This window comes from Clinocottus analis, unplaced genomic scaffold (assembly GCF_023055335.1).
Source record: "Clinocottus analis isolate CAN_PGR_092001 unplaced genomic scaffold, fCliAna1.0.p SCAF_2, whole genome shotgun sequence".
Lineage (NCBI taxonomy): Eukaryota > Metazoa > Chordata > Actinopteri > Perciformes > Cottidae > Clinocottus > Clinocottus analis.
In genome coordinates this window covers 12225179-12242220 of record NW_027175931.1, presented here as the reverse complement: position 1 = coordinate 12242220, position 17042 = coordinate 12225179, and the positions used below count along the sequence as shown (strand labels likewise).

Below are 17042 nucleotides of genomic sequence, written 5' to 3'. Positions count from 1 at the left end.
TACCGCTGAACTTTGAAAAAGAACTAAAATTGTTTTACAAATACACCGGTTAACCGTTCAAATCAAACTGGTGTCATGTTGTCGTATTTCATTACGTAAACTGTGCATTGTAAGTTATTTTGAGGAACCATAATGTACCCACAGGATACAGGAAGGGAAGATGTCGGGGTTGTTTAATGCTGCAGGTGCATGAATGCATGTTTTTCCAAGCTTGTTTTTTTCCTTTAGTTATGGCACAGCTTTTGTTTTGATCTCCTGGTAAGTGGGAGCCCTGATTTATGTTTTCTCTGACCATAACTCTTATGTTTGTTACATCGTTGGATCCGGGGCTAATGGTTTGCACATATGTGTGCTCGTGTGTTATACATCACATATGCCTGATGAAACTCTCTGAACTTCCATGAAGGATTTCATTTGCTGTGGGCTGAAACAATTCTATTGAAAGGTAAAGCTCAATTATTCACAGTTTTAGCGAATAGAATCAATGTATACAAAAATTGAATCTAACTCTTGGCAAGAAACGCATTTCCCAAAATGTCAAATTACTCATTGAGTTTATTACTCACTGTGTTTTTACATACAGTAAGTAAATATAAGCATGCGTGTAATGCACATTGTTATGCATGTGTACATCTTGACCCTCGGCGGGGTGCATGTTTGAATGTGAATGCTACGTTCATAGTATGGTACTCTAAAGCCTCATTGTGGGGTGCCGTTCATGCTGAAGATGTTCTCAATCTGAATTTTGATAAACACGTCATGTTTACATTTACATGGACAGTTTACGTGTATGCTGAGTGGTACAGTAGACCTCCATCCAGAATGTGCGTGACTTGTGGTCCATGTAGGCTGAGACTATAGGCTGCACTGAAAGCACCAGAGGGATGTTGCGTGCCAGTATTGTGTCAATACACTATTTCTGTAATCCCTCTGGATCACGCGCTAAATCCACCACCCTAAACCCACCACCCTAAATCCACCACCCTAAATCCACCATCCTAAACCCACCACCCTAAATCCAGGCCTGCTTTATAACGGCACATTACTTCATGTCATGTTACACAAACAAACAGGTGGACCGTACTGTCAATTGTAGGCAAAGCCTAGAGTTTAGTGCCGAGGTCAGAGACGGTCTTTCAAACTCATTCAGTCCTAATACAAATCTAAATGACTACAAGTTGACTGTCGCTGCCGAGAATAAATACATAGAACAGTGTGACTGCATTTATTGCGAGCACTCCATTAAACACTTTAATTTTATTCATCACCTGGTGCAGTACTTTTATACACACTTTCACTTCTTTTATTTTTATTCCATCTGTATATTTTATATTTTTCTTACTGTTTAATTTTTTTAAATGTTTTATTTCGGTTCTACTGTTTATTTATATTACTTGATCTTTATTTACTGTGAGCAAGGCTGCTGTAATCCTGTAATTTCCCCACTGAGGGACGAATAAAGGATTATTTTATCTTATCTCTTAAACTGTTCATTATAGTGTTATCCTTTACATAGCTGTTGTCTAGGGCCATTTTCGAGAAGTGCTGAAAAAACAACACACAGGACGGATGTATTGCACTATTGGATAAACAGGATCATCAGAATATCAATCAATCTTTTCTACAAGTACAATTTGGAAGTACTGTACTTGTGCTTTGCTTGAACTGTCACGAAGAAGTTACATTTGTCGCAAGTCTATTCTACTTAACTACATTCATTTGAAGCTAAATTGCTTTTCAGATTATTTTAGATAGAGTAGGAAATAGTACAAATTGACTCCATCTCGACCAATTACAATACAATGGAAATCATACGAAAAGAAAAAGAAAGAGAGAGAGAGAGAGAGAGAGAGAGAGAGAGAGAGAGAGAGAGAGAGAGAGAGAGAGAGAGAGAGAGAGAGAGAGAGAGAGAGAGAGAGAGACGCACGCTGTGGGAGGAGGAGGAAGAGGAGGAAGAGGAGCTGGGGGGCTACGTTGGGCCACTCGCCGACACAACGGAACGAAGAGCCATTTTGGGGGGTGATTGAGGCACCTCGTGTGACTCGAGGAGTCCTGAGTTGAATGCGTCAGATCACCTCCGGGTCTTATTTATAACGGACACGAAAATTGGATAGGACGCGCACCGGCAAGACAATCCCGGAAATAACATGCGTACTCTCAGACTGTCACGTACGCTGCACGGTGGATTTGCATAGCAAGCTTGCCGGAGGTAAGATGTGGACCGATCTCATGTGAAATTGCACAAGCGTTTTGTTTTGCAGCAGCACATGAGAGTGCATTTCACACTTTGAAAACGTGTGTTTCAACTAACTGATTAATTTGAGGTTGACTCTTAATTTTAAGGACAAATATTAATAAAAGGCAGCAAAGTTGGTAATCAATAAGTGACAGTTTAGGCTACACGGTTGCACTTGGTGATACATTTCAAACTTCAGTCTAATTTCAATGTAAATTACTTTCATAATACAAATAGAGTTTTAGTTCGCCATTATTTTTTGGGCTTTTCCCGATGAAACAGTACCGATATTAGCAGCCATCAGTAACCCTGAGAAGACGCTCCAGTTATTTAGTTAGTATTTTTCAGTTTTCACATAGCCTATAAATGTTGCACTATATGAATCTATGATTTACTACACCTCACTGTGTGACAAGTGCTCCACACTGTGCTATTAATAGGCCTAAAGTATATAATTTTACTCTGCACAGATCTCCTGCACAGCCTCACAATGTGTATACAACGGACACAAACAGCATTGCTCAATAGCCTAACTGGCTGGTGAAATACGTGCGCGCAGAAGAAGAAGACTTGGACTTGAAACTTCCCGTGGCTGTGACACAGATTCTCTCCCATCAGAGAAAGCAACGGCTCAGCTAGAAAATGAAGCGAGGACGTGAGCTACGTGCGCATCCAGCAGATGACGAGGTGAAATGGAGAGCTTGGGACACGCGGACCTTTTAAACCCAAGCTCTCTCCGCGGATCAGTCGCCGTTTCCGCCCCGCAGGAGACGGAGGCGAGCAGCCGGCAGCTCGTCTTCAGAGCGACGGAGAGCCGCCGCACGTGCCAGGCCGACATGGGACCCAACTGCTTCTGCGCGGCGCCGGTCGGGAGTCCAACGGCGGCGGAGTTACTCGCGGGTCTGGCCTCGCAGACGGACTCTCCTGCCGTCACAACCCCGACGAAGCAGCCCCAAACCGGCATGCCGCTCTACCGCGGCGGTGTGTTGTCTCCGTCCGCCACCATGGAGGGGAGCCACGCGCACGTGTTGGCTCACACACTGGACGGTTACCCAACCCAAATGAAGATGAAGGCGGGCACGGGGGGCTCGGTGTACCCCCTCACCAGCAGAACCTGTCCGGTGGAGAACGGTGACTGGTCAGCTCACGAGAAGTGCCCTTTACTGACGAGGATGATCAATGGGGACCTCAGGGGCAGACAGACGCATCAACAGAAACGCAGAGGTGGGGTGAACCAGGACATGGGGTCAGGGACGAGTCTCATAAGGGGGCCATTGGGGTTAGAAAGTTCTGTGGACCAGGGTTGTTCTTCGGTTGAGTCAGACTTTAAGCGCAGAAGGCTCGGAGATGGAATTGTTGCTCACAAATCTTTAGAGGCCTCCAGAGGGCCCCGAGCAGTTGCCCTGCTCACGGACACAGTCAACTGCAGCAACAATTCCAACCAAATGACTATCAATCATGTTCACTGTGTCACTCCCCAATCCCTCTTCAGCCCTAACCGTCAGCACACCGAACACAAAGTGGCCTCCTCCGACCCACCAGCTGCACCCGGCCAGACGTCCCCCGCCGAGGCTCACTGCATCCTGACCCCGCCATCTCCTGCAGGGGCTGGCTGGTCAGCAGATCACATAGCCCAGCAGTGCATCATCCCCTGCATGAAATACTATGGCATTTGTGTGAAGGACAACTTCCTGGGCCCTCAGCTGGGCGGCAGGATGCTGGAGGAGGTAGAATTTCTGAACCGCAGCGGGAAATTCAGGGGTGGGCAGTTGGTGAGCCAGAACAGCGTTCCCTCTGGGAACATCCGGGGAGACCAGATCGCCTGGGTGGAGGGACGAGAGCCCGGATGTGAGAGCATCGGGGCGCTGATGGCTTACATTGACGAGGTCGTCATGTACAGCGCTGCCAATGGACAGCTCGGGGACTGTGTCATCAACGGACGCACTAAGGTGAGAGCAGGAATAGGGTGGGGTTTAGGTGAGACAAGGTCAGGCGGGGATGTGTTTTCCATCTTCATGCCAGAGAAAGCAGAAGTCACAAACACGCCAGTCAGTCTGGTGACATCATTTTAAATCTTGAGCAAGTGGTTGGTTGTGTCACGTGCATGCTCCGCTTTTATCTCTGCTTCTCTACTGTTGACACACACACACACACACACACACACACACACACACACACACACACACACACACACACACACACGCACACTAGGGGAGGGAGCTGAGCGTCAGGTAGGATGTCCTGCTGTTTTTCTGGCACATGTGAACTTTATACTGGGGGCTGCGGGCTGCGGGCTGATCCATCTCCCTAAACTGGCCATGTGACTGGTTTCTGTCCTGTCCCTGCCTGTATAGCATACCCAGATGAAAAAGAAATCCCTCTATCTCCTCTGCTATCACTATATCTCTGTCTTTGAAGACAACTTTCACCCATGCAGTCAAAGCACTGAAGTTGTGGGAGTTTTTGTTTGTTCCTTTATTTAGCTTATTCTAAAATTCCACAAAAACTGCATGTTTTATTTTACTGTGACTACACTACATGCCCCGGCTTCTCTTCTCCATTGATATTTTACAAATGCCAGGCAAAAATGCAGCCGCACACCACCAAAGAGACACGAGACTAAACGGCAGTGTATAACATTTTTAATTCTTCTTCTTAATCACACCAGGTAATGGTTTTCTCTGTCCTGCACACAGCTATGGACATATGTTTCTCTCTTCCTCGCCAACTATTCACTGCACTGATCTCTCTGTTTAAGATGGTAAAAAGTTCAGCGCTGCATAGAACAAAATGTCCTGGCTTGTGTTTCAGTAGAGGAGTGCAGGATACAGTGTAGCAATAGATACAATGATGGACTGCATGAGAGAAAAAGAAAGCGATAGAAGAACAAAAGAGGATGATCAGGGAGGAGCACATCCTCATATGAGGTCACTGCGTGTTTTTGTCTGTTTCCACAAAACCTTATTGTTTTATTTTAATTTGTGTTCTTGTCTTATATTCGGACCTCCTTTCCCATTCCCTGTCCCTTACCCCCTTTCTCCTTCGTCTTTATCCATCCTCTTGTTTGGCACTTTGACCAAATATTTCCCAGCTGTTTCCTTGGTAACAGGCCCATACAGAGTAGAGCTCTGCATTGTCTATGAAAGAGACGTAGAGAGAAGAAGAGGGGTTGGCAATGCCCAAAAAATATTGCTGCAACAGCAGTGGGAATGATCTTTGTACCCTGATTCCTGTTCGTCAGCAGCTGTGAGACGTACATTAGGAGGGCTCACAGTGTCCGGATTGGACAGGTAATTCAGTTAAAACAAAGAAGGTGCAAAGGTATCGTGGGGAGGAGACGGATCTCTGTGCAGGGAACGAGACATTAATGTAATGACATGAAGGGGAGGGGATAGGCTGGAAGTGAGAGTGAGGGGGTAAGGAGTGGGAGGATGGCGTTTGCGATGCAGCAGAAGATCGGCATAATGAGAACGTCTGCTGCAGCAGCTTGTCCTCAGACGCCCCTCCTCGAGCTCGGCGGTGCAGAGAGGAGCGAAAAGTCGTATACTAATGCACACAATGCAGCGACAGAGCTGGCTTGTATAGAAGGATGGATGATGAATCGAGAGACGTGTACAGTGACCTTTTCGTATTAGTTTAGTCTGAGTTCAGATAAATTAAGACATACCATTACCAGTTAATATTTCTTTCCAAGATTGTATGAATGACAGTATTTGTGTTTTATGTGGCTATTCCTTTGGTGCAGTAACAACACATGTCAAACCGCTGTATTTATTCAAGTTTCTTGCCAAAAAACAGATTACCTTCGAACACACCATGACGTGATAATTTAACTTTGCAGAGCAGAGCTTGAACGCATGACAATATAACTCATTGGATTCCTTTAGTTTCAGTTCGCTCTGTGATTTAGTCGAGCAGCACTGTGCTGCCCACCGGCTGCTAACGGCGAATGTTAATTAGTTCCTGCCGCGCCCAGCAGTTTGTGTTGCTGGGGGTTGTAATGAAGCCTTGATGCAAAGTTATTGAGTTCCCTGTGTATCGTTTCAATATAATGAAATAGCTTTTTATATTTGTCACTCATGGCATTGTGGGACATTTGTGGCAAACATTGCAATGAAGAGTTGGGTGAATTAGTTAGTCCATTTAAAAAAAAATAATTTAAGTTGACATTTTTGTCTAAATGCACTAACAATTAGTCAATTCTGAATGTAGACGATTGGCAGAAATCTTTCAGCAACCATATTGCAAGTCACTTGCTTCTGTCATCTCTCAAGAAAAATGTAAAAGATTCTTTGGCTCCACCTGCTTTTCTCAGTTTTATTACTAAATAGTAGACATAGTAAATTGAATATCTTTCTGTTTTGGAATGCATGTCCAATAACAACAACCAGCATTTCAAGACACTATCTTAATTAAACGTGGTATTAATTTTAAATGAATAATAATTCCATCAATTGAGAAAATGATTGTCAGATTGATCAATAATGAAGAAAAAAAAAGTTAGTTGCAGCTCGTTAGTTTGTGGTATTCTCACAAACACTCTGCGTCTCTTCATCCTAATTTTCAGACGTGACTCATGTCTCGTGAGTACAATTGGGGCCCTGGCATTATTGACTCACAGTGGCTGAGCACATTTTTCCAAACCTTTTTTTAGTGTTCACATAACAAATATGAAAACTAAATTGCAGTTGAATATTTGAAGTAAAGCCTTCTCCAAATATGGTTCCAGACACTTTTCAGTTGATCATGTATCAGTATCTTTAAAACATACATACATACATACATACATACATACATACATACATACATACATACATACATACATCAGAATCAGAAAACGTTTTTATACACACACATAATTCTCTACACAAGTCCAATGTTGTTTATGTTGCAGTAAATCCAGAGATCTGTTAAGAGCCTGCTCACATTCGCAGATGTTAAGTGTCAGAGTGGCATCCACTTGGATCAAAGGTCACATTAGAAACCATTATCCAGCTTATAGTAGTAAGAACTAAGAGGTAACTTGCTGAATACTGGACTATGATAAGAGATATAAGTTGGGAGTGACAAAATTGAATTCACACATTTGTATAAAATTCTGCTCAGTGTTGATGATCATCAGAGCGTACCAGCAATGTCCTCGCCGCCTCACAACACACACATGTTTGTCATACTCAAAGTGTTTGTTCAAGCTTATCAAACCCTGCCCCTCCTCGCAACATTATTTTTGTTCCGACAGCCTGACTGCCCGGTCGTCACCTTGACACTCTGGGTATCTACTTAGTGGTGCCATTAGGTCATTAATGATGGTGCCTGGCAGACAGGTGTTTGGTACCAATTAGACTTTAAATTACTGAGGGCACAGATCAGTGAGCGGAGGAGACGAAGTGGCGAGGAGGGCAGAAATGACAAATAGGATCGAGACGTGCCGTGTCTCGCTGCGTGACCAAATCTGTGCAAGCTTTGATTATTACATTGTGTGTGTTTGTGTGTGTGATGTGTTTGTGCTGAAGGCTAGCGCTAAGCCGGCGTGCTACATGTTAATCATAGCTAACGACAGTTACCAGTTTGATAAAAGCTGTAGTGTAAACTATAAAAACACCATTTTTTGGAAATGCATGCACACCATAAATAATCCCTCATCCTCATATTATGTTTAGAGATAATATTCTTGAACATGATCATCTAAATATAAAGCAAGGAATCTGTACATGTGACATATCCTTCACATAGATTAGAACCATTCATCTGAACTACTTCCCATTTGGCGGGTGTACTGCTGGGGAACCAGGGTTGTGCAGTGTGAGTTCAGTTGTTGATTTTTAGACGCGCGACACGTTAATACCTTTGAAATAAACAAGCACAGGTGCTGTTCTGTAACAGCGGGGGCGGGGCTTCAGGACTCTGCAGACCGCAGTCGAGCGTGTCGTCCGCAGTGGGCTCATTGACTGCAGTTGCTGTGTGTTGTTGGAGGCTGGATACACTAACATAACAACCAAACTCTTCTTCACTTCCCTCGAGCCAATGAATAATATGAACGGCTCAAGAACGCTGAAAACAGCACTTCCGGGGGCCAAACAATGGGCCCGCTATGGACCGGCACGCGCTCCAAACGCCCACGTGGGCCTTGAATGGGCACTGCACTAGTTTGTATTAAATCTCATAAAAGAGTTATCTGAAGATGTGAGCCAAAGGTCTGGAAGTTAATAAGCTGTGACTGCGAGCATTGGTCAGTAATGAGAGCAGACAATGGCAGCTGAACAGACTCGCACACCACACGACCAAACTCAGTTAGCAGTGAATGAGGAGAGAGACGCCACAAGAGGAGGAGGGAGAGAACAGTGACCGAAACCTCCTCCGACACAAAGCACCCCTTTAAAAATGAGTTTGACAAAAATCACGAGAACAGGTGCATTTGTCTTGGAAATCTATGTGAGCGCTGTCAGATCTCCTCAGGGTTGAGACTTTCACACTGTGTTACAGCGTCCTAAATGATAGCATTGGCCAAGTCAAATCAATACTGCAGCAGTGCAGAACCTGTTTGTCATGAATGATAGTGTCCCGAAACAGAGCTGAAGTGATGCATTGACTCCAGATATTGAAACTTTTGCCTTCCGAGCAGAACATTATGAGTCAAGACGGTGACAATATCTTCTTTCGTAGCCTGGAGAGATAAAAGAGAGGTTATTACTTGACACGCTGCCAACTATCATGACCTAGAATGTCTCTCTGCCAGCGCAGGCTGTCAGTCTGTGATTCACATGTTCCTCCTCTGGCTCAGCCGAGCACACTGAACGTTTTGTTACAGCCGCTGGAGACAGTTTGGAAACTATTTACACAACTCCGGCCTGAAACCCGAACCGATGATATGTCAAAGGGAGACGGGCTCAGCTAAATGTCAGCCAGGTGCAGTACCTTGTCAGTCTTATGGTCCTGTCGTAACTCCCATCTGGAATGGACATTGACTGAAGAGCTCTCACGCAAGAAAGCAGCGCTCTCAACACATAGACATCAAGCGGGGGAAATGTCAGCGCGACACCATTGTTTGAACATATATACTCTATCTGCAGATCATTTTGAAGCCGAGAACAACAGCTGAACTCTTGACGCATTTCTCTGCTCTCTGGACTGCATGTGCGTTTCACAAATTACATCATGGAGTATTGCGTTAAGTATGCCAATAGTCCACCTGGTCAATAGTTTAGCATGGAGCAGCAGGCGAGCCAAAAGGAGCAGTGTGTAGGGTGTGGTTTGAGATTGCAACCACCTGAAACTATTTGCCAACGTGACAATGTGAACGTCCCTATCTCGTGCCGGTGTTTCCTTTGTCTGTTCTGGGCCTCTGTTTTTTTTCAGCTCATATTGCTCAACGTTTATCACATATAAACAAAGTCAAAGAAACTTAGAAACCTGACAAGTTTGGAATTTAGATTCATTTTTCAAACAAATACCAGATTCAAAACATGTAATGATTTTATGAAAGACATACAAAGTCTTTTTGGGAAATACATTCATATTTATACGTGTTTTTCTGGGGTATAATCTTTTCTTTTTTTTAAAAATCTTTTTTTCCAAACAGCTTAAAGTAACAAATACACAATGATTCTTATTTGCAGGTGCTTATACGCTAGTAGCTAAAAAAAACACCTCAATGCTACATACTGTTGCTTTTAATTCACTGCCATCTCAACCAGATAGATTCATTTTTTTGTGCTGTGTTTTTGTTGATGGCGGGCACACAGCTAATAATTCCTTTGTTCTGTTTCAGGCTATGGTTGCTTGTTACCCAGGGAACGGAGCGGGTTACGTCCGCCATGTTGACAACCCAAATGGTGACGGACGCTGCATCACATGTATCTACTATCTCAACAAGAACTGGGATGTCAAGGTGCATCATTGATGAGATCAATATGAGTTTCAATTTATTTATTTTTACTTATTAAAAAAACTTTTAAAAAAAAACATGAGTTCCAAGTCAGAGTGAATGAGCATCATTAAAAAAAAATGTATTTCTTGCTTTGTGTGTATCTGTCTTTGTAGACACAAGGAGGGTTGCTGCAGATCTACCCTGAAGGCAAAAATGTGGTCGCTAACATCGAACCTCTGTTTGACCGGCTGCTGATATTCTGGTCCGATCGCAGAAACCCTCATGAAGTCAAGCCCGCCTATGCCACTCGGTCAGTAACTCTAACACATGCTGGGCTCTTGTATGTACAGTTCATGCACACACACTCTTGCAAAGTTATATTATGCTTTTATATTGCTTGGGAAGAGGTCGGGCACACCAATATTACCTGTATATAGCTAAGATATTTCAGTACACTCTCTACTGAAAATGAATGTACATTAATTCAAGTTAAAATGTACTGTAAATTAAATGTAAATGAGTTGATCAATTATTGAATAGTTTGCACTGAAAACAAAAGTAGATTGATTATATATTTTTAATGAAGTACAGATTGATCGGTGCTTTAGCACGGAGTTCTGCTTGTCTATCTTCTACTTCTACCAGGGATGCTCATTTTTATAACAATTTAAAATCAGTTAAGCTAATTGACCGATACAGGCAAGCTATCAGCTGTCACATACTGTGATCGGTACTGTAGGGCACATGACGCATCCTTCTTTACTCCAGCGTTTCTTCTCCTCCTCTCCATCTGACTGCTGGGGGGCGAGGCGGGGCGGAAGCAGGAAGTTCGTGTTTCCTGTCGGGGGTCGTTGGGAGAGAGAGGGGAGGAAGGTTCGATTGCAGGACTCGTGCTGGAGAGGCTCCGGCATGAGAGACAGGAATAAACAACAAGCCCCGCTGGAGAGACGAGGAACTGTAGAAATTAACCCTTTGCTGTTCGATGTCAGACAAAACATTTTTTATTTGCCATTTCAATCAAATTTTCAAACGTTTTGTAAAACAACTCCTTATCTACATTTAAGTGTGAATATAACACTCTTAAACAGAATTAATTGTTTTTACACAAGAAGACTGCTCATTTTTTCCCCAACCAGTTGTGTGTCGTACCAACAAAAATGATTAGCTTCTGTCCTCATGTTAATGAGATTTCTTTGTGCTTCTTGTGTTTCCAGCTATGCTGTCACCGTTTGGTACTTTGATGCCAAAGAGAGAGCTGAAGCTAAAGAGAAGTACAGATTGGGTAAGCGTTTTCAGTCGTAGCACAATGTCTGTTTCACTTTCTCTCCTTTATTAAAGCACATCATCCCCTCTGGTCTTCTTTGGTGCAGCTGAATAATATAGCATATGTGACTAACATGAACTTTCTCTTTTCGCTTTGTGTAGCAACAGGACAGAAAGGTGTCCAAGTGCCTGTCGCCCAAAACGGCAGGACGTAAGTCTCATCTCAGTGGAGAGCACTCTGAAACAGTGATGTGCCTTTCTGAACTGCTGAAGAACGTGGCGATCAAAAAGAGAGACAGTGTAAATCTATCAGTCATCAATGCAGCTCCAAGCCAGACTCCCTTCGCAGACTGTGACGTTTCCTGGCTATGTGGTCAGGTTGCTGATCAAAGACGTTGCAGATGTAGAGCACAACTGACTGGATTGTGGGACAAAGGTGAGATGAGAGTTACGCGTCGTGACAAAAAGAAGAAAAAAGAAGACGCCAAACTAAAACTAAAAACAGACTCCCTAATTTTATTTTGTTGCAGTTTTGCCTGTTTGGGTATCAGGTCATCATGAATCCGTGAACAGACAGGGTGGAAAAAAGGGTGCAAGGAGTTGAAATCACCGGTGTTGACCCTCTCATGTCTGCTCGTCTGTGATGTGGTGCCCGTTGTCAGTGCCCAATCTGTCAATATTACAAATCTACTATTGTGAAGGGGTGCTGGCCCGACTCCACAGTGGGAAGACGGGATGTTTTGTTTCATGACGGTATTGAAACATTTTCTTTGATTCAAAAAATAGTGCAATTTTGTGTGACGTGAAATTTACTGATCTTCCTTTTAATGTTAAATATTTTCTCAACGAATTGTTGAAAAATGATTAGACATACTATCTGTTTGCATCTAGGCTTTAAGCACGGCCTCTAAACATGACAGGAACGCACTTACAACTTGCATGAAGACAATTTTACACTTGAGTTAAACTCAATAAAGCACAGTAAGTAGAGTTCAAGAAGTATTTCAGGACTTTATTACAATATTTGTAACGGCCTTGAAATGCCAGTGCGGCAAAATCCCTGAATAATCCGGCACAGATGTTTCTTTTTATTGTAGTTACAATGTTTGCAACAGATTTTCGAGACTACACAAAGTAAAATAACTGGAGTTTACTCTGTATGACACGACACACACTCACACAGACAAGAGGCAAGCTCATCAGTGATAGGGGTCAAAACAGGGTTTTGTGTGCGTGTGTGTGCGTGTGCGCGCATGTGTGTGTGTGTGTGTGCCTGTGCATGTTCATTAGCCTGTATGGACATCTAGGTTGATTCTTTTATCTGTACTTGACAAGATAGAATTGGTATGTTTCAGCAGTCTAGACAGTCGGACAAACTACCCAAACAAAAGTCTGTCTACAGAGTAAAGCACAGAGCTAATCATCTACTTATGTGAACTGCAGGGTCAAGCTATTGCCTCATGTGTGGGATGTGTGTTTGTGGGTAAAAATGTACTGTATGTGTATATTTCCACTGTCTCAGAGAGGATGCCAGGTATTGTCTCAGTGTGTTCTCCATTGGTTAACTTGCACTTTATTGTTTGAAATGCCGTGCGTGAATGTAGATTAATGCCTTTACGCTGTGGATGATAATGTCATTCGAGCGCGATAGAATCTAAAACAAATGGAAATTGTTTTCCAATGAATTTACATGTTTTCTTCCTTTTGGAGTATTTAATTAAAACTGTTTTTGTACACAAATAATTTGTTATTGATTTTGTTTTGTTTTTTGAGGGAATGATGTCTTTGCTGATTAACAGTTTTCAGAGAGATGAGACCAAGACAGCCGTGATCGGAGGCCTTATTCTAGTGAACGTGATATCTCAGGAACACTTTGAGGGAATGTTTTCTAATATGTGCTCACACCTGGGCTGATTTGATTTTGGTGGTCAAACTTTAAGGTCACTGTGACGTCACGTCAGACCCATTCTTGTCAACGCGATATCTCTGGAACACCTTGAGTAAATGTCTTCATATTTGGCAGGAATATCAACTTACTCTCACGTTTGAACTGATTAGAAGTTGGTGGCCACTGTGACCTCACAAAAGACATTTTGGATCAGAATGAATATGCTAATTGTGACAATTTACCACAAATGTCTAATGGAATCAATCTTATGATGAATTATGAAGTGCTGACTTTTTAGACAAGCGTGGATGTAAACTGCATAACAACATAAATGGTTGGTAGAGGCGTAGAACCGCGAGGCCTTAATTCAAGTTAAAATATAATAAAATCAGTCTCTGGCATATATGAGGGATCAAATACAGTATTCCAATTGTGGAGCATATGATGAATACCATAAACCCACGTCTTTCTGTCTGTGTGGATATGACGTTTGCCTAAAATAGTCATTGTCAAAATGACTATTTTAAGTCTGTCAGGAATTATCACTCATCAGCTTACAGAAAATGTCAACTATTTTAGTTTCAATTGTTTTATTTTCTTCCGATTAGATTAAATCCGAAGGCAAATAATTAATTTAAAAAAATCTAATGTCATACCTGTGTTTGTATCAATACTAAAGCAGGAGCTTTTTTTTCTCAATATGCCTTACTTTGAGGAGATTGTTTTAGCGTGTTGAATGTTTTAGAAGTACCAAACTTATCTGGGTAAAACATATGGTGTGCTGATTAAATATTCAATGATTATGCTGATGATTTCTTAGAATATGAGTGCCTTTCTGCTTCATCTTTAAACAGTGTGGTTAACATTTAAATAAACAAAACTAAAGTGGCTTTCCCGTAATGATGTATCTGTTGTATTGGCTAAATATCTGAAGGCTACCCCTTCAGAAGCATTGGACTCAGCATATAAAATCCTCTTTTTTTTTAAAAGGATTTGTATCTGACCTGAGGATTTTTTTTTTCAGACAACCTCATGGCACATTTGTTGCTGTCATCTTTCTCCACCTTGTGGTGTGCTTCCCTCATCGCAGTTTAGGTCGAATTTTCCTGCAGTGCCAGGTGAAGCCACCAGAGGTCAGTACGTAACACCAGCATTGAACTACTGAGTGACTGGTATGTGAATGGTAGTCTTTGTGGACTTACTGTAAGCTTTGGATGCAATTTCTCCCGCATCTCTGCCCCCATTTTTATCAGGACTGTATGGCTTGTCATAGAACACACGCAAACACACGCACGCACACAGTATTGAAAACGCAGCACATCAGATGTAAGCAGATGCAGTTAAAAGCATGTGCACTCACATAATAGAACCACAGTCCACACTTGCTTGACATAATAAAACTCTATTTTTGACATCCCAAATTTTCTGTCAACGAGTGTGACATCACATATAAGTACATTTGTTTCTCTATCGGGATCTTCACTCTTAGATTGGAATTTTGGACTTAAATTGCAATGATGCAATCCTTCCCAACTATTACTCCTCCTGTAAATAGTTGATCATGACCATGCTAGTATGTGTATGTGGTTGAGTGTGCTAATACTAAGTGTTGGTTCAGTGATTAGTTGATTGCTGCATTCAATCAACTAACTAAAGTATAAATTAATCAAATTGCTTAGTATGACTTTTCCGGTGAATTTGTTATTACAAAAAAAAAATGTTGGTGGCTCAACATAACATGAGTCATAACTTCACCCCCGATCATGATCAATTTTGTGTGAGGTCTACTGTATAGTTTATCAATTGTTAACCATTGTGAGCAATAGAGAGTGTAGATCAGCAATGAAAGCAGTGCGTGGATGTGTGGATGAAGTCCAGAAGAAGTGTTGAGGCATGCACATCAAATAAAAATGATGACGGGTGAATGTCAGTTATTGGAATAGAGAAGCAGGAGCAAGAACATAGTCCAGTTTAGGGATCATTTGAATACCTACAGGGAAGTGAGGAATATGATCAGCATAAAGAACGACAAATCTCAACCCAAAGGAGAAAAAAGCAGATTGCAGATTATTTTGAATGTTATGCTCTTCTACTGTCCTTGTCCAACAGTGTTTCCACATCCACATGCGGACTGTATCTGCTGTATTTCCACTCAGATCCACATCTGTCATCTGTGTGCATTTGTGTGACACTTAATGTACAATGCCTGGGGTTTGTACAGGGTGTGCCTAACAATGTGAACGTGTTGAAATAGCATGAATGGGACTGTCTGAACTCAGGAGCAGCGCCACACACGCTCATCTTCGTCGGTTGCTCTCTGTAAATATGCGTGTGTCCCTAATGCTATTCTATTGTGTGTACAATGGCATTTAAATTCTGACGTGGTTTTGAGCCTTACAATTGCATGCATTAGCCCCATTGAAAAGAAATACTGCAAGTGTTAGCGCCATATTAATGATGCCTCATTATAACTTTCACACATAGTTTTAATGGAGAATTTAAGAGCGGACACTGTGAATATGGACTAAACATAATAAAGTTTTCTTGAAGCTAAGAGCAGTCATGTGAAGGTTTATTTTCTGGTGGTCCTGGTCTTACTCCCGCATTTTGTTCTGTGCATTTAAGTGTAATCGATTTGGAAAGTTGGCATTCTTGTCTTTATTACGAAAAAGGCATCCATATCTAATCATCAAAGCAACAGCTGAGATGCTATTCCTAAAACACCTCCTGTATGTACTCATGTAGATGTCACGTGGATAATGAGTTCTGTTTCATGCAAGAAATGCTTTTGTTTTGTTTCCCGTCCCTCCTCTGATCTTGGAATTTAATTGCAGGTGGAGTCACATGAGAAGTTAATGAGAGTTGCTGCATTCATATCAGGTCATATCAGAGTTATTACTTAAGTTCCAGACTTGAACAATTTTTGCAAGTTGTTAACAAAGGACATTTTCCACCTTTATTATATGCCCTGAACTTATTATTATTGGTAATAACATACTGTGTCACGACACACCCTGCAGCAAAAGGGCTCACGTCTCATTTCCTGTTTGACATCTTTGAGTCTGACATTTCTGTGTTTTAGCTTAAGGCTACCACAAGAATTTCTTATACATTTTTAGTGCTTACTTTGTGTTGTGTTGAACACACACACACGATATCATGAAAGAAACCCATTGGAGTCAAACATTGTTCAAAGATGGAGCCTTGTGGCTTTGAAGTGTAAAAGTAGTTAAAGAGTTGTATGTTTTGTAGACCTTAAAAGCAGTTCTCTCTAAAACAATTGATTACCACAAGAGCTGCAGTCTATTAGTTACTTGATCAACAGAAAATGTACATGCAACTTTTAACAAATAAATATTTTTGTAATTTTTGTAGAATTTGCAAATGTTCCTTTTGTTCCCATTTAAATAATGTCAGGATTTCATGCCTTCCTTGTCTTCCACCAAAGGCTAAAGAATGAAATATCTTCAGATTTAGAACAAGACATTTGAAGACACCACATTGGACTCTGATAAATTGTTATATGCGCATTTCACCATTTACCAACATTATAAAACTATAAATCAGTGAAAAGATCAATCATTTAAAATCAACAAGTGCAGAAGAGACATTGTATTAAGATCAGAGGTAAACAGAAAGGTGACAACTGTATTTTCTGGCAGGATGCAATACAAAGTCTGTGTATGTGTGCACTGGAAAGTGGCCAAAGGGGTAGCAGATACAATGAAAATGACAATAGAGCATAGCATTCACACTGCTAGCTTTCATAAATATGTTGCCACTTTATG

The 17042-nt window shown here is 41.9% G+C and overlaps 1 protein-coding gene across 1 annotated transcript; it reads left to right on the top strand.

Moving 5' to 3' along the window:
- The first annotated feature begins 1955 nt into the window (after nt 1-1955).
- On the top strand, nt 1956-14138 carry egln2 (egl-9 family hypoxia-inducible factor 2). Its single transcript, XM_068584461.1, has 6 exons — nt 1956-2209; nt 2707-4185; nt 10005-10124; nt 10277-10413; nt 11318-11385; nt 11529-14138. Exons 2-6 carry the CDS (start codon nt 2929-2931, stop codon nt 11579-11581), a joined length of 1635 nt encoding a protein of 544 aa, XP_068440562.1. The 5' UTR covers nt 1956-2209; nt 2707-2928; the 3' UTR covers nt 11582-14138.
- Nucleotides 14139-17042: the final 2904 nt, after the last annotated feature.